This window comes from Asterias amurensis, chromosome 22 (assembly GCF_032118995.1).
Source record: "Asterias amurensis chromosome 22, ASM3211899v1".
NCBI classification, from domain to species: domain Eukaryota; kingdom Metazoa; phylum Echinodermata; class Asteroidea; order Forcipulatida; family Asteriidae; genus Asterias; species Asterias amurensis.
This window is the reverse complement of record NC_092669.1, coordinates 9915850-9943526: the sequence shown is the minus strand read 5'-3', so window position 1 is coordinate 9943526 and position 27677 is coordinate 9915850. Positions and strand designations below refer to the sequence as shown.

General features: G+C 39.3%; 1 protein-coding gene across 1 annotated transcript; it reads left to right on the top strand.

The window, feature by feature from the left end:
- Nucleotides 1–95: 95 nt before the first annotated feature.
- Nucleotides 96–27568, top strand: LOC139953654 (acyl-CoA synthetase short-chain family member 3, mitochondrial-like). The gene is made up of 17 exons (XM_071953159.1): nt 96–573; nt 1390–1534; nt 2875–3063; nt 5146–5277; nt 7494–7637; nt 8334–8414; nt 9076–9171; nt 11760–11911; nt 13064–13167; nt 14660–14755; nt 15800–15863; nt 17520–17601; nt 18217–18339; nt 19297–19396; nt 20651–20826; nt 21390–21495; nt 24838–27568. Exons 1-16 carry the CDS (start codon nt 215–217, stop codon nt 21477–21479), a joined length of 2133 nt encoding a protein of 710 aa, XP_071809260.1. The 5' UTR covers nt 96–214; the 3' UTR covers nt 21480–21495; nt 24838–27568.
- Nucleotides 27569–27677: the final 109 nt, after the last annotated feature.

The following is a 27677-nucleotide window of genomic DNA, read 5'->3' as shown; positions in this document are numbered from 1 at the left end:
GACCGAACTCCCCTATTTTGTAATGAACTTGTCTTTTGACACCTTGATCTCTTTATACGTGTACTGTGTGGATGTGGGCCGGGAGACATGCACATTTTATTCGTGGGTCAACCATATAGCTCTATATGCTGAAAAACCACCGCAGCCAATCTCATGCATTGAAATCTTGAAGGAAGGAAGACTGATTGATGACAGCTCCCAAACTCAAAACAACATGAATATCCAGCTGTTAAGAACTATTTATCATTCGAAATGGAAGACAGAATTGCTCGCACACCGGAAGAAACTTTCAAGAGTTCTGACAAATTCTCCAGGAGCAGCGTGGAACAGGTCGAGTTCGTCCAATGTCCGAGGGCTCTCCTCTGTAGCGGGCGCGTCGGGGCCCACCCCCGCCGTCGCTCCCGTCTCCGGGGCCGCCCATCACGAGCACCTGAAGTGGACGTACTACGATGAGGTTTACCGGAGATCGATCAGCGATCCAGTGGAGTTTTGGGGCGAGCTGGCAGAACATGTGACTTGGTTTAAGAAATGGGACACGGTTTTGGACGACAGTAAATCTCCTTTTACACAATGGTATTGATTGAATGATGGTCTGGATTTTATTTTTTCATTTTAGAATGATATTTTCAATTTCAGGGATATTTTGGTACTCTTTTTAGGGAAAAGTTTCCGTATGGCGCCACAACTTTTTTATTCGAAATAAAATAATATAGTATCTAATTTACCTGATTGACATATCCCTTTTTGTAAAAATGAGTGAAAAAGTGGTGGCGCCATACGGAAAGTTATCCCTTTTTAGTGTGGTGTAGTAGTCCATCGATTACGGTGTAGATTAAAAATATTTTTGTTTTTAAACCACCGATACTAAGTTTATATTAGGGGGTGGGGGCCTATTACTTCTAGAAACTATAAGGCTCCCCTGTGAGCTTTATACTAGTTTATAGAAGTAGGGGCCTATACTATAATATTAAGTTTATACACCATGTCTTGTTTAACAATTATGTTAAGTTGCCCGACACTTATGACAGACTAGTTGCGATAACGTAACCCTCCTGCCGTCGGCAGGAGGGTTACGTTATCGCAACTAATGACAGACTAGACCAAGTATTGTGGCTGGGACGCTGTACTCCTATTTTTGAAATTGTGTCATTATCTTATCGGTTGTAACAAAATTTTGAAAAAAGAAGTAGGACCTACACTATAAACTTGCTGCAGAAGTTAATTCATTGTCCTTAATAAGCTATAATATTAAAAGTTTTGAGAAAGCTATACAAGCTCGGCGTGATTGTATTATTCCCGATATTCTTTATCACGGACCAATGCAAGTTTAACATCCACTAAATTCGTCACCAGTAATCATGTTTCACTTTGTTTTTCTTCATACAAAAGGTTTGTCGGTGGTGAGACAAACATTTGTTACAATGCAGTTGACCGGCATGTAGACGCAGGGTATGGTGATCAAACAGCGATTATCCACGACAGCCCTGTATCAAACACCATAGAGAAGATCACATATCAACAACTGCAGAATGAGGTAAAAATTGTCACCTTGTCCAGACTCAAGCTCTGGGCCAAATTTCATGGCTCTGCTCACCGCTGAATTGTGCGCTTTCGATCACCATTCTCGCTTGCGTACAAGCTGTGTAAGTGAAGAATGTCTATAACGTGGAGTACGCACTTGCACAAGCTAAAATTCTTTGCTTACTCATGATAAACGCTTGACGTGAACACAGAAATCCCTGTTTCTGCAAGCGCTGATTGTATGCCTAATGGTAAGCTGAGCCGTGTAATTTGGCCCTGGTGTTTCTGTTCAGCAGAGTGTAAGTTAGAGTCCCAGTCGTGACACTTGTGTCCTTAACCATTATTGCTTCGTCCAAATGGGGTGTAAAGTGGAAGTGTCGTGGCCGAGCGGTTAAGAGCACCGAAATCAAACTCTGGTGTTTCTGATCAGCAGAGTGTGGGTTCGAATCCCCAGCCATGACACTTGTGTCCTTAAGCAAGACACTTAACCATTGCTTCGTCCTTCGGATGGGACGTAAAGCCGTTGGTCCCATGTGTTGTGTAAATGCATGTAAAAGAACCCAGTGCACTTAGCGTAAATAGAAGGGATTCGCCCCGGTGTTCCTGGCCGGATTGGCAGCATATTGCGCCACAGCACCTTGTAAACCATTACATGGTGCTAAGGATTAGGTCTTATATCTCAAACTTCGTCCCACTCCTTGCAGTAATAATACCTGGCGCTTTGTATCCTTTGGCAAAAAGCGCATTATAAATACGGTTATTATTATTAAAGTCATTGGTGCAGTGTAAAAGAACTCAGTGCAATTATTGAAAAGACCTCTGAGGCTCTTTGTGTTCATTACCAATCTAATACGCAGGGCATAGGGTTTAAGCGCGGTTCATACTTTCAGCGAATGCGAAGCAAATTTTGTCGCCACAGGGCTGTTTTTGCAGCTAATGTTTCACAGGATTTCAGCTCATTTCAACTGTTGTGAATTTTTTTCAGGAAATATGAACAGTGCTTGAATGTCCTATTCAAAGAACAAAACATTTATGGTAAAGTATCTTGCTCCAAGACAATAGTGCCACGACCAGGACTCGAACCTTACACTCTGCTGATCAGAAACAGGCCCGAGTTGGGTGCTCTTATCCTCTTTGCTGTGACATGCCAATGGGGGACTTTCAGGGCGCTTGGTGGCAGTAGACTTACCAGGTTTAAACCATTGTTCTTGGTAATGTGCGCATGCTCAGATCTACTTAAACAATGACAATTTACCTGGTAAGTCTGCTGCCACCTAGCGTTCCAAAGTCTCCCATTGATGGTTCCTTTTGGATTCCCTGGTACACTTTAAGATAGTTCTTGTTTTCTTGCAGGTAGCCAAGTTAGCCGATGTTTTCGTTTCACAAGGCGTGAAGTACGGAGATCGTATCATCATCTACATGCCAATGATACCCCAAGCAATGATTGCGATGCTTGCTGCAACACGCATAGGGGCAGTTCACTCATTGGTGTTTGGAGGATTCGCGTCCAAAGAGCTGGCAGTTCGCATCAACCACTGCAAGGTACAGGCCTGTGTGCTTTATTTTTGAAAAAGGAAAGGGCACCAAGGCATTTTCTCCTTGGTAAAAGGCGCCTCTATGAGGAAATTGTAAATTTTTATTGGAGCATTTCAAGGGCACCAAGGCAATGACCAGGGGGCATGGAGGCAATTGCCTTCGTTGCCTCCATGAAGTATCAGGCCTGAAGGTATTCCTCTATTTCAGCACTGTGGTGAATTTCACAAAGAGTTCAGACTAGTCTTATCTCAAGTAAGGACAAGTTTCTCATCCTAACTTTAGGACTTGCCTTAAGTTTATAGTATCTTCTAGGAGTTTGGACTACATGTAGTCCTAACTCTTTGTGAAATCGACCCCAGGACACGTTTGGTAATTGTCAAAGACCAGTCTTCTCACTTGGTGTATCTCAACACATGTGCATAAAATAACAAACCTGTGAAATTTTGAACTCACTTGGTCATCAAAGTTGCAGGAGAATAATGAAAGAAAAAACACCCTTGTTGCATATTAATGTGTGTGCTTTCAGATGCCCATAAAGACTTCAGGCCTACAGTCTTTTTGTTTTTGAGTGAGAAGTGACCTCTTTCTCAAAAACTACATAACTTCAGAGGGAGCTGTTTCTCACAATGTTTTATGCTATCAACAGCTCTCCATTGCTTGTTACCAAGTAACTTTTTATGCTAACAATTATTTTGAGTAATTACCAATAGTGTCCAGTACCTTTAAATGTTATCCTCCCAAATCCTTATCCTTTTTGCTGAAATACATTGCTTAGAAGGACTAATAATAATAACAGTAATATTTCTCACTTAATGCACAATGTTTGTCAAGTATGAAAATGGAGCAAAATCTACTCAACTAATAAGCAAATAATACTAACTGTATTTATATAGCGCTGAAATTCTCAGAAGAAAGTCTCTAAGCTCTCAGAAGAACAAACCAATGAGAGCTGGTTTTTTATTTCGACAAGTTTCCCAGAGCAGTGGCCACTATAGTTGGACATAAAACGTACTGAGTTCAAGTGAGTCCTGCATATTTTGAATGTGTTGCTTGATTTCACGTACATGTGTGTAGTGCCTTGAGAGGAGGCTACTGTTTTGTAATGTAGAGTTCGGTTGAGCCATGCATGTTTAAAGCAAAAAATAAAGCAAGTCTGCTATAATGTAATGCAGTGTTGTTGAGCTCAAGTTAGGCGTGCATGTTTGAAGCAGGTCTGTTTTCAAATAGTGCCTTGAGAGGAGGCTAGTGTGGTTTGTCTTGTTAAGTTTAAGTGAGCCATGCATGTTTGAAGCAGGTCTGTTTTCAAATAGTGCCTTGAGAGGAGGCTAGTTTGGTTTGTCTTGTTGAGTTCAATGTAGGGATGCATGTTTGAAGCAGGTCTGTTTTCAAAAAGTGCCTTGAAAGGAGGCTACTGTGGTCCGTCTTATGGAGCATGGAGGACAAAAATAGTCCTCCATGGTTCATGTTTAGCAATGCATGTATAAATAATGTCTGATTTCATGTGATGCCTTGAAAGGAGGCTAGTGTGGTTCATAAGAAATATGAGCGCGCTGTCTGCTGCATGCTCATTAGCGTTCCAACTTGTCCATTAAAACCAATAATTCCAACATTGATGCATGTCTTTATTGATGGTAAAACAGTGTTTGAAGAATTTTATTTGTGCTACTGAAGTGTTCCTTTTGCATGCACTGCAGTTGGTTGCCCCAATGTTGCCGGTAAAAATTGCCCTGCGTGAGTGACAAGGCCATTAGTGTAAAGGCATATTAATGTTGTACAGGCTGCATACTCCCCACCAGGGAGCTGAGATGGTTTAAGGAATGAATTAAGGCCCAGTGACCAGGGGCCGATTTCACAAAGATCTAAGATTGATCGTAACTGCAAATCAATCATAGTTGCTATGAAAATGGTGATGTCACAATACAAATTACTCTGGTGATACTGGAAAATTGTCTTGCGATGAGTTTTATTGCTTTGTGAAATCGGCCCCTGAGGTAATAATGTTGGAAGCGCTTTGAGAAGCACTCGTAGAAAACGATTATTATTGTTATTAATCTTGATTACTGATGTATGATTCTGTTCCCTTTACAGGCTAAGTTAGTGGTGTCGGCGTCTGTAGGCATCGAGCCAAATCGAACTGTAGACTACAAGGAACTCCTCAATAAAGCCATTGATATCAGTGAACACAAACCAAAGCATTGCATCATCTTCAATCGACCAAACGTAAGTATTATAGGGTTTGGGTACTTTTTATGGACACAAGACAAAATGTCCACAGATTAACATGAAACTTACACGGTTTTAAGATAAAGATGGTAAAAAGCTTATCGTAAAATATAACTAGCTGAGGTCCTGTAGTTTTTCAGAAATGAGTAAAACAATGTCACAACAAATATATTAATTGATAATCATAGACGTTAAACCAATGTTTGTATGTTGTATGAGAGAGATTGGCTGTTGCCAGATTGGCATTTATTTTCCCCTTGCTTGTGGGAGGTTGCTGAGATCCCTTGATGGGAAAATCATCTAAACAACAAATAACTCTGACTACTGACCCTCTTTGTCCAGCATGTGGCAGGAAACAAAAATATCTTTTTGTGAGGCACGATAACATTAGTCACCATAGCATTTAGAGGAAGTCATTCATCGAACAATGTAATTTGTATTTGGGGAAGTGGAATTCATATGGTTTGAGGAAGTGTGCAGTTCCCCCTGAAAACATCCTTTTTATGGAAGTGTCATGGCCGAGAGGTTAAGAGCACCAAATTCAAACTCCGGTGTATCTGATCAGCAGAGTGTGGAAGCAAGACACTTAACCATTGCTGCGTCCTTCGGATGGGGCGTAAAGCCATTGGTCCCATGTGTTGTGTATCGCATGTAAAAGAACCCAGTGCACTTATCGAAAAGAGAAGGGGTGCGCCCCGGTGTTCCCGGCTGTAGCTGCTGTATGCGCCGTAGCACCTTGTAAACCCTTAGGTGCTACATAATTGGGTCTCAGAATTCACCAGTGCATTAACCTATCTTTCTGAAAGTGCGTACCGTAGTTTTCGGATTATAAACCGCCTGTCATATAAACCACACTTCCCCAAAATACAGAACAAAGTGTCGGTGTATAAACCGCCAGGCAAATAAACCAGTCTCGAGCGCACAAAGAGAGGGGCCGTGCGTAAGTGGGGTCCTACTACTTTCCGTCAACTCGCCTTTAACTCACTTGGTGCCGTCAACTCGCCGTCAACTCCTCCATTCATACATTTAAAATCCACAAAAGAGGCAAAGAACTGTAAAGTATTAGCTAAAGGGGAATTTTCACAAGTTTTAGGATACATTTCGGTATAAAAAATTGAGTTTTTTTCTCATTAAAAATTACCTGGAAGCAGCAAATCGTCAGCCGCCATTTTTCTTTTTTACAGAGCTTACACAATATGGACAACAGAGGGCGCCGTTCTGTAGGGATTAGTCTACGCCCAAGATGTCAATGACTGGTACCGCGTAGTGTCTTATGTACTGCGTCGTCGTGTTAATTGATCGCTGACGTCTTGGGTGAAGACTAATTCGTACCTGCCATCTGTGAGTGGTTGAGTTAACGGCGAGTAGACGGCACAAGCGAGTTGATGGCGAAACAATGTTTCTTTGAAAAAAATGTACACTGTTTTTTTCTTCTTCAATATTAATATGTCAGCATACAAGCCGCCCGGCGAATAAACCGCAGGAGTTCAAAAAAATGTCAAAATCAACGTATAATTCATTCATTCATTCATTCAAACTGATATTTATTTCCATACTTCATGAAAACAGAGTACAAACAATGTTTTTAAGGAACAACCAATAAACAAAGCTATTTAATGAGGGTGAGAAAAATAAATAAATAGAGTATGGAGGCATCATCTGGAAGCCGAGGCTTATGTAAGGATGCCTGGGGACAGACAATAAACGGGGACAAGAACGAGCGGTTTATAATCCGGAAACTACGGTATATCTTCCAGCGCCTTGAGTACCTTGTTTGGTAGATACGAGCGCTATATAAGACTTTGATGTAATTATTATTATTATTTATTATTTTCAAAATAATGTGTGGTATTGAGATGCTGAATTTTGCAAACAAGTCCAAACACTGAGGGTTAACCAAATTGACACTTTCAGACGAGGTGGAATCATTGTCAGTAGAGTTGTGCGTTGGTTCCAGCCTATGCCAAAAGGGTTTTTCCCCCACACATGACAGGGTCTTTTGTTTACCCTTCTGGAGAAATCAATAAAATATATACATGTACATGAGTTTATTCCAGTTGTGTTTTTTCTCCCACATTTATAACTGCCATTTCTGCATCATCTTCTCTACAAATTTATCTTCAGGCCTACAGGTCACAGTGCAAGACACCTTTGACGGTCCCTTGTTTAAATGAACAGTAAGATATAACAATTTCATAAATTTCTCTTTGTAGTTTGCACCCGCTGAGTTGATCCCAGGTCGTGACCTTTGCTGGCAAGAGGTCATGTCAAAAGCCAAAGGGCATGACTGTGTTCCTGTCCTAGCCACTGATCCTGCTTATATACTGTACTCGTCAGGAACAACTGGTATACCCAAGGTAAGAATGGAGCCTATAGACCGTATCGAATAACCTCTTTGTTGCTATGAAAGTGGCCATGTTGTAGGCCTGATGTGCGTCTAAAACGCGTAGATCAATGAATCTTGCAGCACGCAGCATTCCCGGTTTTATGTCTATGACACACGCACGTACACGCACACGCTCACAGATGCCATGTTGTGGGCAGGTATTTGAATGGTAACGTCATATTCGCTACGGTCTATATCCAATCACTTGTGGGGAGACCGATCTTTCTCACTTGCTGCCCCAGGCCTATGGAACAAATTACCTGCACTAGTAAAATCAATTGTTTCTTTAACCCAATTTAAAGAAAACCTTAAGACACATCTTTATTTGAGTAAATGGTTTGATTTTCGACCCTTCGATGTTTTCTTAGATATTGCAATTGTGTTGTATTTCTCTACCACATGTTCTGGATTTCTTCTTAGCTTTAGGCTTACGGTTCAATTTTGGTTATCAACTGGTTATCGTACATGTGTATAATATTATTGCTTGTATTAAGTGGAATGAGCACTTGGATTTGTGCGCTATATAAGTTTTCATTACATATTGTTGTGACTGGTACCATGCCAGTTTGTGCTTAGCAGAAACAAAATCTCTGAAGCTATTTGAAGGTGTGTGCTGGAAGAAAGTTTTAAAGTCTTTTCATTCACGTTTTCATTTTTCTCCATGTAGGCGATTGTGAGACCAAGTGGTGGCCATGCAGTAGCTCTAAACTGGTCTATGAAGAGTCTTTATGGAATCGACCCTGGTGAGGTATGTTGGATCACTTAGGACTCAATACAAATCCAAATTGAGTTTTAGCTCTAACTTCTTGCAATTGACTGCCAGATATGAAAAACCACATAAAACCACATTTTGAAAAGTGGAAACATACACTTGGGATGCGTTCCACTTGCACAAACGTTGCCAACTTTTGCCTACAATTTCAAGTGAAAAGAGTTGTGCGCCGCCACTTGGCAACCATAGGTGAACGTACTTCTGAGGTGTTGGTGGTGGGTGGTTTTAAAATAGTGGACAACAACACGATAAGCAGACAATATTATTTTCTTGTCACGGATATAATTGTAGTGTGTTTTGGGTGATTGAGAACGCAGTCAGGTGGAGTTGAAATAACAACTTAATGAGATGATATCATGGTGTACAAAAGAGGATTAAAATATACCTTCAATTCATTACACAAAATTCTGCACGCAGTATCAGGACTGACGCCATCTTCATTACAGAGGGCTGCCATATTGACATCACGAAGTGCGCAACCAGTTGTTCCAATGATGAAAAACGCTTGCGCGAACGGTTGCGATATGTTTGCGCAAGTGGAACACACCCTTGACCTATGCAAATCAATATTCAGGCCAGCAAGCAACTTGGTCCCTACACTTAAAGAAGTATATCTTATCTTCCTCTTGCAATTCAGGCATGGTGGGCAGCCTCTGACCTGGGCTGGGTCGTAGGTCATTCCTACATCTGCTATGCACCCTTGTTGACAAGATGCCAAACCATCATCTATGAGGTAAGACCCATTTGGATTCCTGAAAAACCTGAAGTCATTGTTAATTTTTCCAAGTATAGGTGTTTTGTATAAGAATACATGTAGATGAGAATAATAGTAGACATTTGTAGTGCGCCATGTCTAACGGAAAGATTCTCCTGTCACATAGAAAAAGGAACTCTGCTTATGACGGTACTTAAAGCCATTATACACTTTCGGAACAGAAAAAAAAAAAAATTCACAGATTTACAAATAACTTACAGGGTTTACAGAAGGTAATGGTAAAAGACTTCTCTGGAAATATTGTTCCATGAAATGCTTTACTTTTTGAGAAAACATTGAAACAATTATCAATCCTCGACATCGAGAATTACGGATTTATAGTAAACACATGTCATGACACAGCGAAACGTGCAAAAACAAGAGTGGGTTTTCCCGTTATTTTCTCCCGACTCCGATGCCCAATTGAGCCTAAATTTTTACAGGTTTGTTATTTTATATATAAGTTGTGATACACGAAGTGTGGGCCTTTGGACAATACTGTTTACCGAAAGTGTCCAATGGCTTTAAAACTAAGAGTGAATAAGTGAGTTTTCAAGGTAGTTTTGAAGCTGGAGAGAGTGTCTACTTGTCTGAGGTTCAGTGGAAGAGCATTCCAAACAGACGGTTTCCCCAAGTGTGTTTAGAACGAGGGATATTGAGGAGCATGGTGTTTGTAGAGTGAAGACATCTTGAAGAAACACTAAGTTGTATTGAATCCTGGATGTATCTAGGAGATGTACTATGTATTGATTGATAGATGAGGAGTGAAGGGGATGTGTTTTTATATAAAAAACTTGGTTGGACATGGTCAATCTGAGAACTTCCATTTTATATACTCGGTATTAACCACTTCACATCGTTCATAATTTTGTATTGGCGGTAAAGGGGTGAGACGAGTCCTGCACACGGAAGAATTGACACGTTGTTCTTTTGGCTTTGGGTGCAGGATTCAGACTGACAGCCTTGTGGCCAGCTTGCGGTCTGGCAACTCCTGCCGTTACGTCTGACTGGCTTGTTGATACGTAATCACCACAGTAACAAACCTTTACCTTACCTCATCGTGGTATTTCGGTCTGGAATTGGGGATTACACTTAAGAAAAAGAGATTTGGAGCATGAATTCCAGGACCCTTTGTCCAGGGTAATTGAAGCATAGCACAATAGGTGAAAGTATTAGGCCTGGGCTAATTATTCGTATATCCGGTTAATGGCGAATAGGTTTTCCTATCCGTAACCGCGAATGCCTTTTTTTTCTTAACCGGATATCCGCATAGGGCGCGAATACCTATTTATAAACCGGATAGTTCTGTAATTACAACCAAGTAACCGGATATTCTTTAATATCTGAATATCCGCGGACGTCAGGCGACAACTGATAGGAATGTTTTGTCTGAATCCTTATGAAACTTCTATTAAGACAGCATAAAACAGCATAAATTAAGTATTTAACTATGCTCACCTCCGTGAAGAGTTAAAACAATGACATTTCTGACGTAATTTGTTCAAAGATTGCGAAAGTTTTGCTTCACGTAGAGTCAATCACGATCAAAAGAAAAAGCAAATCGCCATCTTTAAATTAGATCCGGTTATTTTTATGACTGAACCGAGTGACACTGTCTAAAACTAATATCAATCCGCCCATAAGATCTACTTCACAAATGAACAGCGCCCTCTAGCGGCAAAAACAAAATGTATATATATATATATATATTTTTTTTTTAAATAGCGCCCTCTAGCGGCGAAAAAACTATTCAAATATCCGGTTAATTTTGGATAGTTGGCCAGCGGTATCCGAATACCAAAATTTCACTATTCGCCCAGCACTAGAAAGTATACCTTTGGTTTTCGGACTCATGCGATTGTTTTAAAAACTAAGCCACTAAATTTCATTTCAAACGACGGTAGTGTTTTTGAGATATCACCATACATCATATTAGATTGAAGTTTTGTTTATCTCTTCCTCTAAAGCAACACTCCTTGCTCAGAAATCTTTTCTTAAAATGTTTTACGAAAAATTCAACAGCTGCAGTGCTTCTTACCGAGTAAGATTTTATGGTCATTCATTTTTGGAGTAATTATCAAAGGTATACCCTACCAACTGGAAGGCTGATAATTCTAGTCTAAGCTAAAGGACAAAGGTGTCACGACTGGGACTTGAACCCAAACTCTACTGATCAGAAACACTCATAGAGTTATATATAAGAACTAGAGGGCGCACTGGTGATGCTTCTTGCACAAACGCGACAGGACCGCAAGATGACAAGTGCGCCATTTTGTACGCACGTCGAATATGAAATACACGTTTGAGGTTTTTTTTATTGAACGCTCACGCGATGCTTTTTGTTCAACTTACAAAATGGCCGCATAAACACACGCTGTGAGATGGCTAATTTGTCAACTTAGAAAATGGCCGCCTGCGTGCATACCGGGGCGCGTATTTAGGCCAGTGCGCCCTCTAGTTCTTATATATAACTCTATGGAAACAATAGAGTTTGATTCTGGTGCTTTTAACTGCTTGGCCACAACACCCCACAATTAGCGTAAATTTTCATCTGTTTGGTTCTTCAGGGTAAGCCGGTCGGCACGCCAGACCCAGGGGCATTCTTCAGGGTTCTACAGCAGCACGATGTGGCTGGAATGTTCACCGCTCCCACAGCGCTAAGGGCCATCATAAGGGAAGATGCAGACGAGAAGTACTCCAAGATGTATCCTCTGACTAAGTAAGTGCAAAAATGAATGAAAAATCTATGTTTCCATTGTGCGTAATGTGTTCTGCGCAATCCTATAAAGGCACTGGACACCTTTGGTACTTGTCAAATACCAGTATTCTCACTTGGTGCATCCCAACAGATGCATAAAATAAGAAATCTGTGAACCATTTTGGACTCGATTGGTCATCGAAGTTGCAAGATAATAATTAAGGAAAAAACACTCTTGCTATACAAATTTGTGTACTTCAAGATGCCAATTAAAAAAACTTCAGGCCTGAAATCTTTGAATATTTGAGTTAGAAATTACCCCTTTCTCAAAAACTACGTTCAATCAATCAATCAATTGTAATTTGTATAGCGCCTAAATCAAAAGTTTGCTGAAAGGCGCTGAGGCACAGAAGAAATAAAAAGTCATTGATGGTAGGCCTCCTGAAACAAGTGGGCTTTCAGAAGTGCCTTGAATGTGTTGAGTGATGTTGTGTCCCTGATGTGATTGGGAAGTTTATTCCAGAGTTTGGGTCCATATACCGAGAAGGCTCTATCGGCAAAAGTGATGTGACTTGTTCTTGGTACTACAAAGTATGGTGAACAGGAGCTGTTTGACCGAAGGAGTCTCCAATCAGCACCAACTTGCAGAATGTTCATGATGTAATGAGGGGCTTGTTGATGTAAGGCCTTGAACATGAGAACGATGACCTTGAAGTCGATCCTTTGTTGGATTGGGAGCCAGTGTAGTGTGATGAGTTCCGGGGTGATAGAGTCGAACTTGCGTTTCTTTGTGATGAGTCTGGCAGCTGTTCGTTGCATGTTATTTTGCCTCGTTTTGAGTTTTTGGCTGACTCCAATCAGAAGACTGTTGCAATAGTCGAGCGAGGGAGCCTTTTCTCACAATGTTTTATACTATTAACAGTATTTCCGTTGTTCGCAACCAAGTAAGTTTTTATGCTAACAATTGTTTTGAGTAATTACCAATAATGTCCAGCACTTTAAACTGAAATACATGCCAAGCAATGTACATTATATTCTACAGATAACGCAGTACGCATTACGGATATGTGCAGTTATCATTTCATTAACGAAAACTAATCTTTAACCCTACCTTGTAAATTAGTTTTTCAGATGGACTTGAAAAAAAAGTCTAACATTTTTATCCTTTCACAGATTCCGAACGCTGTTTGTAGCCGGTGAACATTGCGATAATGAGACAATGCAATGGTGTAAAGACGTTTTCAGGACACCGGTACTAGACAACTGGTGGCAAACAGGTACAATAAATCAAAAGGCACTTAAAATGTGCCGCATCCTTCACAATTCAGTTTGCAAAAAAATAAAGCTAATAAAACTAATGTGGAAAGGTCTTGGTCAAGCGGTTAAGAGCACCATTTCAAAGTCTGGTGTTTCTGATCAGCAGAGTGTGGGTTCGAGTCCCGGTCGCAACGCCTGTGAACTTAAAGGAACATGTTGCCTTGGATCGGACGAGTTGGTCTATAAAAAGCGCTTGTAACCGTTTTTTTTATAAAATGCATATGGTTGGAAAGATATTTTAAAAGTAGAATACAATGATCCACACAAGTTTGCTTCGAAATTGCTTGGTTTTCCTTTTACTGTGCGAACTAACACGGACGGCCATTTATGGGAGTCAAAAATTTGACTCCCATAAATGGCCGACCGTGTTAGTCGACGAGGTAAAAGGAAAACGGTGCAATTTCGAGGCATGTTTGTGTGGATCATTGTATTCTACTTTTACAACATCTTTCCAACCATATGCATTTTATAAAAAAACGGTTTCAAACGCTTTTCAATGACCAACTCGACCGATCCAAGGCAACGTGTTCCTTTTAGCAAGACACTTAAACATTGCTTTGTCCTTCGGACAGGATGTAAAGTCGTTTGTAATAGTTCACAAGGTGCTGTTGCGCATTATGCAACCAATCGAACCAGGAACACCAGAGCAAATCCTTGGGACTTACAGCTTCACGACCTATCTTGTAATCCCATTTGTAATTTCTGTAAATGTAAAGTTTTTTTAAGTTAGCCTTATGATAATAATAATATTAATAAGACTTGTAATGCACACATATCTATCCTGCTGGGTGTTCAAGGCGCAGTAAAACCAAAAACAACACCAACAACAAAAACAAAGAAAAACATACACAACAAAATTAGTCCTTGAAAACCTGTGACATAAGATAAGTTTTTAGAAGATATTTGAATTTTGTGGTACAAAGACAAGATCTAAGATGAAGTGGTAAAGAGTTCCAGATGCTTGGCACAGCAGAAGAAAAAGAGCTGTCACCCCATGAATGTCAAGACTTGGGTTCAATGAGGAGAAGCATGGAACTTGATCAAAGATTCCTTAATGGAGTGTAAACTTGAAGCAGTTCAGAAATATAGTGGGGAGCCTTGCCATTAAGAGCTTTGTGGACAATGAGCATCAGCTTGAAGATGATTTGTTGAGAGATAGGGAGCCAGTGAAGTTGTTTCAGAAGGGGGGTGATAGAACAGGATGCCTTGTGCTGCGAGGACAGTTTTTAAATAAACCATTTTATATCTATCTAACTATCCATCTCCAATATGGAGGACCAAGCTACAATGGTTAAGTACAACACAAGTGTAACGACTGGGATTCGAACCTACACTCTGCTGATCAGAAATACCAGAACTTGAATTAGATGCTCTTATCCGCTCGGCCCCGACATGCCAAGTAATTATTATTTTGAATTGACTAATTTGTTGATCATATTTGTTATTTTGCAGAAACCGGTTGGCCAATCACAGCCTCACCTGTCGGCCTTGGAACGGATCTGAACCCCAGACATGGAGTTACAGGCAAACCCGTACCTGGATGGAATGGTAAAAACCTTCTGCTTTTTGCCTGAGCCCTAATTATAATCCCTTCGTTGACAATTAGCAAAAGTATACCCTGCCTTTAGGCACTGGACACTATTGATAGTGCTCAAGATAATTGTTAGCATGAAACCTTACTTAGCATGAAACCTTACTTGGTAATCCAGGGCCCAATTTCATGGTTCTGCTTACCGTAAGCACAGAATCGGCGCTTACGGAAGCAGGGAATTCTGTGCTTACGGCAAGCCTATTTCACTGGTTAGCGACGAATTTTGGCTTCTGCGCGTGCGTACTCCACGTTACTAGGCATTCTACGCTTACAAGGCTTGCGCAAAAATTCGGCGCTTGCACAAAAGCGGGGAATCGTGTTCGTAAGCGCAGAATTCGGCGGTAAGCAGAGCCATGAAATTGGGCCCTGTTGACAGTATAAATCATTGTGAGAAATGTCTCCCTCTGAAGTAACGTAGTTTTTGAGAATAATGTAATTTCTCACACAAATATTAAAGCCACTGGACCCTTTCGGTAAACAGTATTGTCCAAGGCCCACACTTCGTGTATCACAACTTATATATAAAATAACAAACCTGTGAAAATTTTGGCTCAATCGGTCTTCGGAGTCGGGAGAAAATAACGGGAAAACCCATCCTTGTATCCGCAGTTTTCGCCGTGTCATGACATGTGTTTAAAATAAATCCTTAATTCTCGATATCGAGAATTGATATTGTTTTACTGTTTTCTCAAAAAGTAAAGCATTTCATGGAAAAATATTTCAAGAGAAGTCTTTCACCACTACCGTCTGTAAACCCTGTAAGTTATTTGTACATCTTTGATTTTTTTTTTTTTTCTGTACCGAAAGGGTCCAATGGCTTTATTCAGGCCTGATGCCTTTTACACATGTGTGCAACAAGGGTTTCTTTGTTTTCATTTCTCTCTTACAACTTCAATGACCAATTGAGTAAAAGTTTTAGACTGTTTGATCAGCAATGGTTCTCGCCCTTGGTAAATAATGTACATAGTGTACCTTTATCATTATGTATTTTTCATCACCAGTTAAAATCCTGAATGACAAATGCCAGGAAGTTGCTCCAGAAGAGTTGGGACGCATCACAGTCAAGTTAGTAGCTATGATTTTATTGTCGTCATTTTAAAATAAGAGCATATATAGTCATATCAGTGCAAAGGTTTGAGTTAGCGTGTCATGAGCGGTTTAGAGCAATGGACTCAAGCCCTTGTGTTTCTGATAAGCAGAGTGTTGTTTCGAGTTTCAGTCGTGACACTTGTGTCCTTAAGCAAGACACTTAACCATGATGCCTCGTCCTTCGGATGGGACAGAAAGCTGTTGGTCCCATGTGTTGTGTAACACACGTAAAAGAACCCAGTACACTCATCATAAAGAGAAGGGGTTCTCCCTGGTGTTCTTTATTTGATGGCATCATAGTGCGCCACAGCGCCTTGTGCAGCAATAAGGATACAAGTGTCATGTCTGGTACCCAAACCCACACATTGCTGGGCCCAATTTCACAGCGCTGCTTAACGGTAAGCAAATTTGCGTGCTTACTGTAGCAGAAAAATTTGCTTAAGCCTTAGCGTATTTCACAGGTTAGCAGAAAAATTGGGCGGCCATATTGCGTGTTTACCGCGGATTTGCATTATGACGTCATTTATTTTTGTGTGTTAAGCACCGGAAGGTTAGCATGCCTTTTCGTGTGCTTACGGTTAGCAGCGCTATGAAATAGAAATTGCTCAGTAAGCACTAAATCGGCCGCTAAGCAGCGCTATGAAATTGGGCCCTGATCAGAAACCCCAGAGTTTAAGTCCGGTGCTCTTAGGCCACGACAAGCCAAAAGGCAGGATTTGACAACTAGGCCTTATAACAAACAGTTTTTTTTAAACTTCTTCCTACCCAGTGCCATCCATAATTTTAACAGGAGTTTAATAAGATAACTATTTTAACTCTTACTGTTTGTATGACTCTCTGTATCTTTACTCTCTTTTCTTGTGAATATAATTGTCTAATTGTGATGTACTTTTGTGAAGGTTTTAAAGACATGGACACTATTGGTAATTGTAAAAATTTGAGCTTGATTGGTCGTTGAAAATGCAAGATAATATTGAAAGAAAAAACACCCTTGTCACACGAAGTTGTGTGCTTTCAGATGCTTGATTTCGAGACCTCAAATTCTAAACCTGAGGTCTCGAAAACGAATTTGTAGAAAATTACTTCTTTCTCGAAAGCTACGTCACTTCAGAGGGAACCGTTTCTCAGAATGTTTTACACTATCAACCTCTCCCCATTACTCGTTACCGAGTGAGTTTTTATCCTAATAATTATTTTGAGTAATAACCAATAGTGTCCAATAGTGTTGTAGAAAAGAAATCTTAAATTTTCATGTGTTCTGAGTTGAATTGAAAAGTTGTATTTTTCCAGCAGGCTGTGAGGATATGCAGGTTTTAAAATAACTACTAATTGCCTGTTGTTTTCAAGAGGCTGAAATTGAAAGTGTAGTGTATACAGTGTGATATCATAACTGGTCGGGTCGGCGTAGTGGTAGCTTTCCTCGCCTTCCATCTCTAGGACCCTGGTTCGAATCACACCGGGGCGGTATGTGAATTGACCTGACTGCATGGGCTTTCACTGGAATATTTCTATGTAGTTTTCCTCACACATCTAAAACTGAAACGTCCTTCTTTGTCTTATCTCCATTGGGTTCTTGGCCAGTATAGTCTTAACGAGAAAATAATAAAATAAAATAAAATTATTTCGTTCCAGATTGCCTCTGCCACCAGGCACTATCAGCACATTATTGGAGAATGATGAACGATATGAACAGACCTACTTCCAAACCTATCCAGTAAGTATTGTTTGAAGCTTCCTTCCTGCCCAAATATGCATCCCCTAGCGCTACTTAAGCTCCACCACCACCAGTAGTCCTGCATGTCAAGCCCTATGTTAGCGATCTCTCTATTTTGTCAATATCTTTGTTCCGGGGTGCCAGTCAGAAGGCATACAACCGTAACTGCTGTGTAGCCAAGATTGAGAGAGCCATAATTATTCAACTGATTTTGTGTTTGTTTAATAAGAATACTACAAAGAGGTAATTCCTATTGCATTTTTGTTTGCCAACATCATTGAAATGTTGTTATATCCTTGCCGTATGTCGTTGATTGAGAAGGACGCTTGAACGCAATGCAATCTGTGTATTTTTCTGTGGCGTAACTGGGTAGCTAGTTCTTTATACTTCGCTCGATAGGAAATGCATCCACAGATGTTTCTGCCGATTAGCGCTGGTCGTTATACGCCCGCGGTAACACACATGGAACCTTTGAAGACGACTAGTTGTAACTCCTTCTGTTCCTTGCTCTATGGGATGAGTTACTCATCCTAACTTGAGATGGGATTAATCCTACCGTTTTGTGAAATCGGCTGCTTGTAAATTTTACATTTTTGTCATCTAATTATCTTCTAGGGTTATTATGACACGATGGATGCTGGGTATTATACAGCAGAGGGATACGTGTCTGTCCAATCCAGGGCTGATGATGTCATCAATGTAGCAGGACATCGGATCTCGGCTGCTGCCATTGAAGAGGTAACGCTTATATTCACTTAAGACCCTCCTTCGTCCTTCAAGATACTCCACTCTGTGGTGCACTAATCTTCAATTCTTTGGTCCTCGTGTGTGGAATGCCATAGATGAACGCATTAGATCTAAGCGGTCCGTGTGTCTTTTTAAGTCTGCTTTCAAACGTGACATTATCTCCCATTAATAAATACCTTGTCTCTGATTGGTCAAAACCCGGTCACGTGTGGGAGTGTTAACGGTGGTATAAAGACCGGCTTTGGAAAATAGCGAATAAGTGGCCACTAAATCAGCATACATTGTGTAAACCTTGCGCATTGCACTGTACCGCACGCTTATTTATATCCCTGTAAATTTCATTGCAACTTCGCGCACTTACGTGTACGCGCGCTGAAAATGTATCAATTTTGAGTGCGCGCGTGTAACATGTGCGCGCTTATAAACTGACGCCGAGCTCATGCGCGCGTTTTAATTCACAAGGAACAGCTATCGTTGAATCATTTGCCTCCTTTGACCCCAGTGAAGGCGCTGAACAGATAATTATTTAAAAGAGTCACTGGTCTCAAAGGTCAGTAATGTGATTAACGCACGAGATGGGAACCGTCAAAAGCTCAAATATGGCCCCTGAACATGTCTGGAAATACCGCCGAGAGAAAAGTCACAAAACTTGGACAATTTTAGCCGTTTAATTCGCTAAGGTATTTATTAATGGGAATAACAGTGTTCGTACCCGGTCTTCACTGCGTGGTAATGACTTTGGTTGGTGGCTGGCGCTGGCGCAAGTTCGATGACCAATTGAGTAAAAATTTTCAAAGGTTTCTTGTTTAATGCATGGCATATGTTGAGATACACCAAGTGAGAATACTAGTCCTTGACAAATACCAATAGTGTCCAGTGTCTTTAAGTAAATTATTTGATAAAATGACTGATTTATTTACTGATTTGAATATTTCTGTTTCTATTCAGGCCATTGTCGATCAAGGAGATATAGTTGAGTGTGCCGTCTTCCCAATGAAAGATAAACTCAAGGGATTGGTCCCAGTTGGACTCTGCGTTCCCAAAATGGGTCAGTTTTTGTCTTTGTACATAATAATAATAATATCAAAGTCTTACATATCGCACGGATCTACCAAACAAGCTACTCAAGGCGCTGAGTATATATAAACTTCCAGAAAGATAGGTTATTGCAGTGATGAATTCTGAGACCCAATTATTTAGCACCTTTTAAAGGTTTACAAGGTGCTAAGGTGCATATAGCAGCCACAGCCAGGAACATCGGGGCGAACCCCTTCTCTTTTTGATAAGTGTACTGGGTTCCATTACATGCGTTACACAACACATGGGACCAAAGGCTTTAAGCCCCATCGGAACGATAAAGCAATGGTTAAGTGTCTTGCTTAAGGACACAAGTGTCACGGCTGGGGATTCGAACCCACACTCTGCTGATCAGAAACACCAGAGTTTGAATTCGGTGCTCTTGACCGCTCGGCCACGACACTTCCACATGGTCTTGTTTCCAAATCTAATTTGGCTTGTTTGTATAAAATGCAGAAGATGTTGTTTTACACATCTCAAAATTAGGATGATTGTTATGGTAGTCGTCATGGAAACTAGCACTCTGCTGCCTAGGGCCCAATTTCATAGAGCTGTTTAAGCACAAAAAGTAGCTAAGCATAATGAAATTATGCTTTCCAGAATGAGGTTACCATCCAAACCACCATGCCACAAGTACAATTTGTGACTGGTATCCTGCTCATTTCTGCTTAGCAGAAATTTGTTGAGCAATAGTGACTGCTTATGAAATAGGGCCCACGAAACAATCGTGTTGGTACAGAGGGTGGTCGTAATTTTTCATTATTTTTCCGGCTTTTGTTAAAGGCAGTGGACACTATTGGTAGTTACTCGCATAATTATTATAATATAATATAATTAATTATTTGCATAAAACCTTACTTGGTAACGAGTAATGGGGAGCTGTGCAAAGTATAAAACATTGTGAGAAACGGCTCCCTCTGAAGTAACGTAGTTTTCGAGAACGAAGTAATTTTCTACGAATTTGATTTCGAGACCTCAGAATAAGATTTTGAGGTCTCGAAATCAAGCATCTGAGAGCACACACCTTCGTGTGACAAGGGTGTTTTTTTCTTTCATTATTATCTCGCAACTTCAATGACCAATTGAGATCAAATTTTCACAGGTTTGTTATTTTATGCATGTTGAGATACACAAAGTGAGAAGACTGGTCTTTGACAATAACCAATAGTGTCCAGTGTCTTTAAAATACACTTCAATTTAATAGTGACGTCTTTTCATATTGTAGACATTGACAAATCTCGTGAGCAGATAGTCCAGGAGGTGATTGAGGCCGTGCGGCACGGTGTGGGGCCAGTGGCAGCTTTCAAACGGGCTGTTCTCATCAACAAATTACCCAAGACAAGATCGGGCAAGATTCCAAGAGCAACGGTTGCCGCTTTGGCGGATGGGGAGCCATTCAATGTAAGTACACACAACGAGGATTTCAAATTTGCAATTGATTGTTAGTGCACCCTACTGTTCGGACGTTAACGTGTTTGGATGTTAATTTTTGGTTTTACCCATACACACGGAGTTCTCGCACTGTATACTCTGTACTTACCTGAGCTCTGTGAAAAAAAAGACATATTACTCAGGTGGGCTCATTGTAAATCAATTTATCTTCAAGTACGCGCTAATCCTCCAATCAGATTGGCAGAATGGAGTGGTGATAAAAACCTATATTGCATGGCTATTATCACTACCATGCGTCTTGTGTGTTCTATGTCACGCGCCAAGTTTGCTTGAAGATAAATACGTTATCACACGCGCGCTCCTGGAAATACGGAAAATATAGCGCTATTGCGTCCCATATCCAACTCGGCCTTCGGCCTCGTTGGATATGGGATGCAGAAGCGCTATATTTTTCCGTATTCCACTCGCGCTTGTGTGATAACTTATAATTTTAATTAAGTTATTATTATTATTATTATTCAGGAGATTAACCATCGTCTTTTTTTAAAATCCTATATTCATTTTTTTCTTAGATTCCACCGACGATAGAAGATGCATCTGTCTATGACAAAATCCGGGAAGAACTGGAAAAATCCGGTATCATCCGGCCCAAACCAGTCTAATCTAGTGATAGATGCTGTAAGTGTTCTGCTCTTGTATTAATGTAATGTTAATGTACATTGAGTGTGTGAGAGAAAGCCACCAGGCAGCTTTGTTTTCTGTAATAGTACTTGGTTCTGATATTGCCCCCTTCCAGACGTGGAACACAGCTCCACAAAGAGCGCGTCCACCATTTTTACCATATTTGTGTCGTGTGCATAGAAATAGAACCCGGAGAACGCTGAGCTCGGCCACCCTCTGTGTCGTCTGTGGACGCGGAGTATCAATATCGCGTAATACGCGCGTATGGCAAAATTATCATCGCGTGACACGCGCGTATGGCAAAATGGCAAGATGTCAGCGCACATAGACCGTTTCTAGTGTTTTCATTGGTCAATGATGATGTCATTGGATGGCAAAATTGTATGGCAAAATAGTTTGCCATACACGCGTTACGGAAATGGCGTATGCGTGTCCATAAAAATGGTCTCACAACGAAACCGCACGCACAATGAGACACTCTGCGTTCTCCGGGTTCTATTTCTATGGTTGTATACGAGTGGGCAATAGCACACTTATCCTAGTACCAAGTACAAGGGGCTTTACCATAGTGTTCATTATAAGTCTACTACACACAGGGACATACTTTGTAGTACGCACAAAACATAACTACCAGACTAGACTTATACCTTGACTTCAGGCGGTGTGTCCTTGGATGCTCAAGAGCACGTAGGATTGCTCTTCATGTATCTTCCATTCTGCGAATCTGATTGGAGGATTAGTGCGTACTTGAAGATAATGTTCATTATAAGTCTACTACACACAGGGAAATACTTTGTAGATACGCAGAAAACATAACGTACAGACTAGACTTATACCTTGACTTCAGGCGGTGTGTCCTTGGATGCTCAAGAGCACGTAGGATTGCTCTTCATGTATCTTACACCCAAACGATGATGATGTAGCACCATTTGCTACAGTGTTGTCGACTGATCCCTGCTGAAATGTTGGGTATTCCGAGTTTATTGTTCTTGGCTCATGTTCCTATTTTTAGGGCGTGCAAACAGCGCACTCTGGCCAAGAACACACCGCCCGATCTCAGCCTGTCTGTACAAATGTAGTGTTGTAACTAGGGGGGTGGTGCGTGGTTATCTGTCCTCTCCTTCCACTTCTAGAACCCTGGTCAAAACCTGACTTGGTAACAAGCATTGGAGAGATGTTGATAGTATAAAACACTGTGGGAAACGACTCCCTCTGAAGTAGCGTAGTTTTTGAGAAAGGGGTAATTTCTCACTAAAAAAATACAAGACTTCTAGCTAGAAGTCTTTTATCCTTATCTGAAACCACACAATTTCGTACAAGGGTGTTTTTTCTTTCATCATTTTCTTGCAACTCCGATGACCAATTGAGCCCAAATTTTCACAGGCTTGCTATTTTATGGTTGTGATGGCCTACACCAAGTGAGAAGACTGGTCTTTGACAACTACCAAACGTGTACCTTCCTTTAATATTTGTTTTGAGTAATTACCAAACGTGTACCTTCCTTTAAGATAATGAACTTGGCTTAGTTTTAGAAGGAAGTACATGTGATTAAAACTGTTTTATCAAAACAAGGAAGTAATATAATGTATGCAGATAAAATTTATTATCATTTTTTATGGGGTCCTACTGAAGATAATATGTGTAGTTTCAATCACTCCAGTGAAACAAAATTCAATACAACTTTCATTTTCTGAAATAGGAGCTGAGCGGTTTAAAGGGTTTAGGTACTTTTAAATGTCCACAGATTTACTTTAAGGCAGTGGACACTATTGGTAACTGCTCAAAATAATTTTTAGCATAAAAACTTTCTTGGTAAAGAGTAATGGAGAGCTGTGAGAACTGGCTCCCTCTGAAGTAACGTAGTTTTTAAGAGAAGTAATTTTCCATGAGTTTGATATAGAGACCTCAGAATTAGATTTTGAGGTCTCGAAATCAAGCATCTGAATGCACACAACTTCGTGTGACAAGGGTGTTTTTTCTTTCATTATTATCTCGCAAGTTCAATGACCAATTTAGCTCAAATTTTCACAGGTTTGTTATTTTATGCATATGTTGATAATTACCAATAGTGTCCACTGCCTTTAAACTTACACGGTTCAAAGATAATGATGGTAAAAAGCTTACCTTATTACTTGCTGAGGTACTGTAGTTTTTGAGAAATGAGTAAACCAATTTCATGAAAATAATTGTCGTCTCGGAGAGGAAATATATATATTACAATGTACAGCATGAATCCCAACTCGCTGGGAATGACGATGTAAGTATAATATTAGAAGTTTTAGCTTCATTAGTCTTCAAGTTTTTTCTTGAAATTGTTTTACTAATTTCTCAAAAACTACAGCACTAATAGTATTGTAAGGGAAGCTTTTTACCATCATTATCTTTAAACAATGTAAGTTAAATGTAAATCTGTGTACTTTTGTGTGAAATGTCACACGAAAAGTACCCAAACCCTTCAACACTGACAAAGAGGTACAGTAGTATGGGCCTTTAAAGCCATTATACACTTTCGTAACATAAAAAAAAAATTCACAGATTTACAAATAACTTACAGTGTTTACAGAAGGTAATGGTGAAAGACTTCTCTTGAAATATTATTCCATGAAATGCGTTACTTTTTGAGAAAACATTAAAACAATATTCAATTCTCGATAGGGAGAATTACAGATTTATTTTAAACACATTGTCATGACACAGCGAAACGTGCGGAAACAAGGGTGGGTTTTTCCCGTTATTTTCTCCCGACTCCGATGACCACTTGAGCCTAAATTTTCACAGGTTTGTTATTTTATAAATAAGTTGTGTTGTGATACACGAAGTCTGGGCCTTTGGACAATACTGTTTATGGAAGGTGTCCAATGGCTTTAAAGGCACTGGACACTATAGGTAATTACTCAAAATTTTTGTCAGCATAAAAACTTACTTGGTAATGAGCAATGGAGAGTTGTTGATAGTATAAAACATTGTGAGAAGCGGCTCCATAGTTTTTGAGAAAGAAGTAATTTCTCACTGAAATATTATTTGAATTGATTTCGAAACCTCAGCTGAGGTCTAGAATTTAAGCATCTGAAAGCACACAACTTGTATGACAAGGGCGTTTTTTCTTCAATTATTCTCTTGCAAATTCGATGTCCAATTGAGTTCAAATTTTCACATTTTTTATTATTTTATGCATGTGTTGAGATATACCAACACCAAGTGAGAAGACTGGTCTTTGACAATTACCAAAGGTGTCCAGTGTCTTCACTGGCCTATCAGGAACACAACCAAGAACTAATAGAAACTGAAATGTTTCGAGTGAAAGGTTAGCTGACGGTCTTAAAATTACTTTCCTTTCAGAGAGCCCCTTCCATTTTGGAATATCCAGTCGGCAGAAGAAGAAAATATTACAAGGAAATATAAGCAGAGGTCAGTTTCACTTTCTTATTATGGACTGAAGGCTGAAGGTTGTGTGTAACTTTCTTTAATGGATTTGGGTACTTTCTGTAACACAAAACACAATGTCCACAGATTTATATTAAACTAACACCATTTGAAGAAAATGATAGCAGAAAGCGTACCTTAAAATATTACAATGTAGTTGCTGAGGTGCTGTAGTTTTTGTTTAGAAAGAGTAATACAATGTCATGAAAATATGTTTTTACATGCTAAAATAATTTTCGTCTCATGATAACTGAGACGAATATCATGTTCATGACACTGTTTTACTCATTTCTCAAAAACTAAAGCACCTCAGCAAGTACTATTTTAAGGGAATCTTTCTACCATCGTTATCTTCAAATAGTGTAAGTTTTATGTTAATCTGTTGACATTGTGTTTTATGTCCTACAAAAAATACCTAGACCCTTTAATTGAACGTATAACCATTTTAATTTTCATTTAATTGTACAGCTTTATGTACATACATCATGCATTATGAATTGGAAAATATGTCATTTAATCCTTAAAGGCAGTGAACACTATTGGTAATTACTCAAAATAAATGTTTGCATAAAACTTATTTGGTAACAAGCAATGGAGAGCTGTTGATAGTATAAAACATTGTGAGAAACGGCTCCCTCTGAAGTAACGTAGTTTTGGAGAAAGAAGTAATTTTCAAGACCTTAGAATTAGATTTTGAGGTCCCGAAATCAAGCATCTGGAAGCACACAACTTCGTGTGACAAGGAAGTTTTTTCCCATTATTATCTTGCAATTTCGACGACCAATTGAGTTCAAATTTTCACAGGCTTGTTATTTTGTGCGTATGTTGAGATACACCAAGAGAGAAGACTGGTCTTTGACAATTACCAAAGGTGTCCAGTGTCTTTAAAGGCACTGGACACATAGCTATGATCTTTGTCAAAGACCAGTATTCTCACCTGTTGTGTCCCAACATATGCATAAAATAACAAATCTGTAAAAAGTTTGACTAATTTGGTCATGGAGGTTGCAAGAGAATATTATAAGAAAAAACACTCTCGTTGCACAAACTTGTGTGCTTTCAGATGTCTATTACAGGCTTCAAGTCTGAAGTCTTTTAATATTTGAGTGAGAGTTTGCTCTTTCTCAAAAACTATAGCACTTCAGAGGGAGCCGTTTCTCACAATGTTTCATGTCACCAAAAGCTCTCCATTGCTCATTACAGAGTAAGCTTTTTTGCTTACAATTATTACCAATAGCATCCCATGCTTTTAAACAATGAGCCATTTGCGAGGTAGATTTGAATAAAGTCTGGCACAATGACTTCCTTAGTCAAAAGTAACCACTTAAATTTAAGTATCTCAGACTAATAGAGAAGGTTTCTATGTGAATTGTCTTAGGCAAACTTTTGTATAGCAACCTCCAGATTATGTTATGTTATTATATTTATTAACCAAACCAACAGCGGACGAGCCGCCAATTACAGGAAAGGATAAAAAAACAATTAGAAATATTCATATAGCCTATATAAAAACAATCTGATATGTACAAAGTTAACAATTAAAAAAGAATCGTCTTAGGAAAGAAAAATTAAAGCATACATTGAGGATTAAATAAAATAAAATAGGGAACAGAAACAGACCACCATGAACGACTGTGAAAATATATTAAAAATATATTTTAAAAGCAAAAGCCTACATTAAATTATAAAACAGAATAAACAATAAAAAACAAAGGAAATAAATTTAAAAGCCTGGAACCATCTTCACATTCATTCAAAATTGTGTATGGGTGTTCGCTGTATTTTACGCAACTACGCAAAAGCTTGCCCCGAATCATGGGATATAGCAACTGTCTTGATAGTCTGAGGAATTTAAATTTAAAGGCACTGGACATCTTTTGGTAATTGTAAAAACCAGTTTTCACACTTGGCGTATCTCAACATATGCATAAAATAAAAAACCTGTGAAAAGTATCGAGAGAATAATGGAAGAAAAACACCTTTGTCGCACAAAGCTGAGGTCTCAAATTTAATTCAAAAATCTTAGTGAGAAATTACTTCTTTTCCAAAAACTACGTTACTTCAGAGGGAGCCGTTTCTCAAAATGTTTTTTTTTATACTATCAACAGCTCTCCATTGCTTGTTACCAAGTAAATTTTAATGAATAAAATTATTTTGAGTGTCCAGTGCTTTTAAACAGTAAGTTGTGACTTTAGCAAGTCATTGTACCAGCCATTATTCAAATCTCGACGCAAATGGCTTTTTGAGTCACCAAAAGTTGTTTACATCAAAACAATTAGGCGACCTTAAAGATAAAAAATATATGATATACAATACCAATTATGAACTATTATTAATAATTATGAATGTTTATTGAAATAAGTTTTCAAATTTTTCCGAATTACACTTTAATCATGTGCCAAGATTTGTTGCTGTTTTTCCAAACTATTTCTCGGTGTTTTGTAATTTCTGATCACTCATCTTTTGTTTTAAAGATTAAAATTTTGCAGTTATGAGTATATTTTTTTTAAATTGTACAAAAATGTTAACTGCTTGAAATATCAAATTGTATTTTTATGTAATTTCCAAATATTGGAGTAACAGATATATTACTAATTTTTTAATTTTTTTAATTATATATAATCACAATTTACGAAGAATTCTCTTTTGAAATTATATTTTTAAATGCATATTTTAGATTCCAATAATACTCTATTGAAAAAAGTACTGAACTAAATTTAAATCACCTTGGTACGTGTCTCCTTGCAGCAAACTGA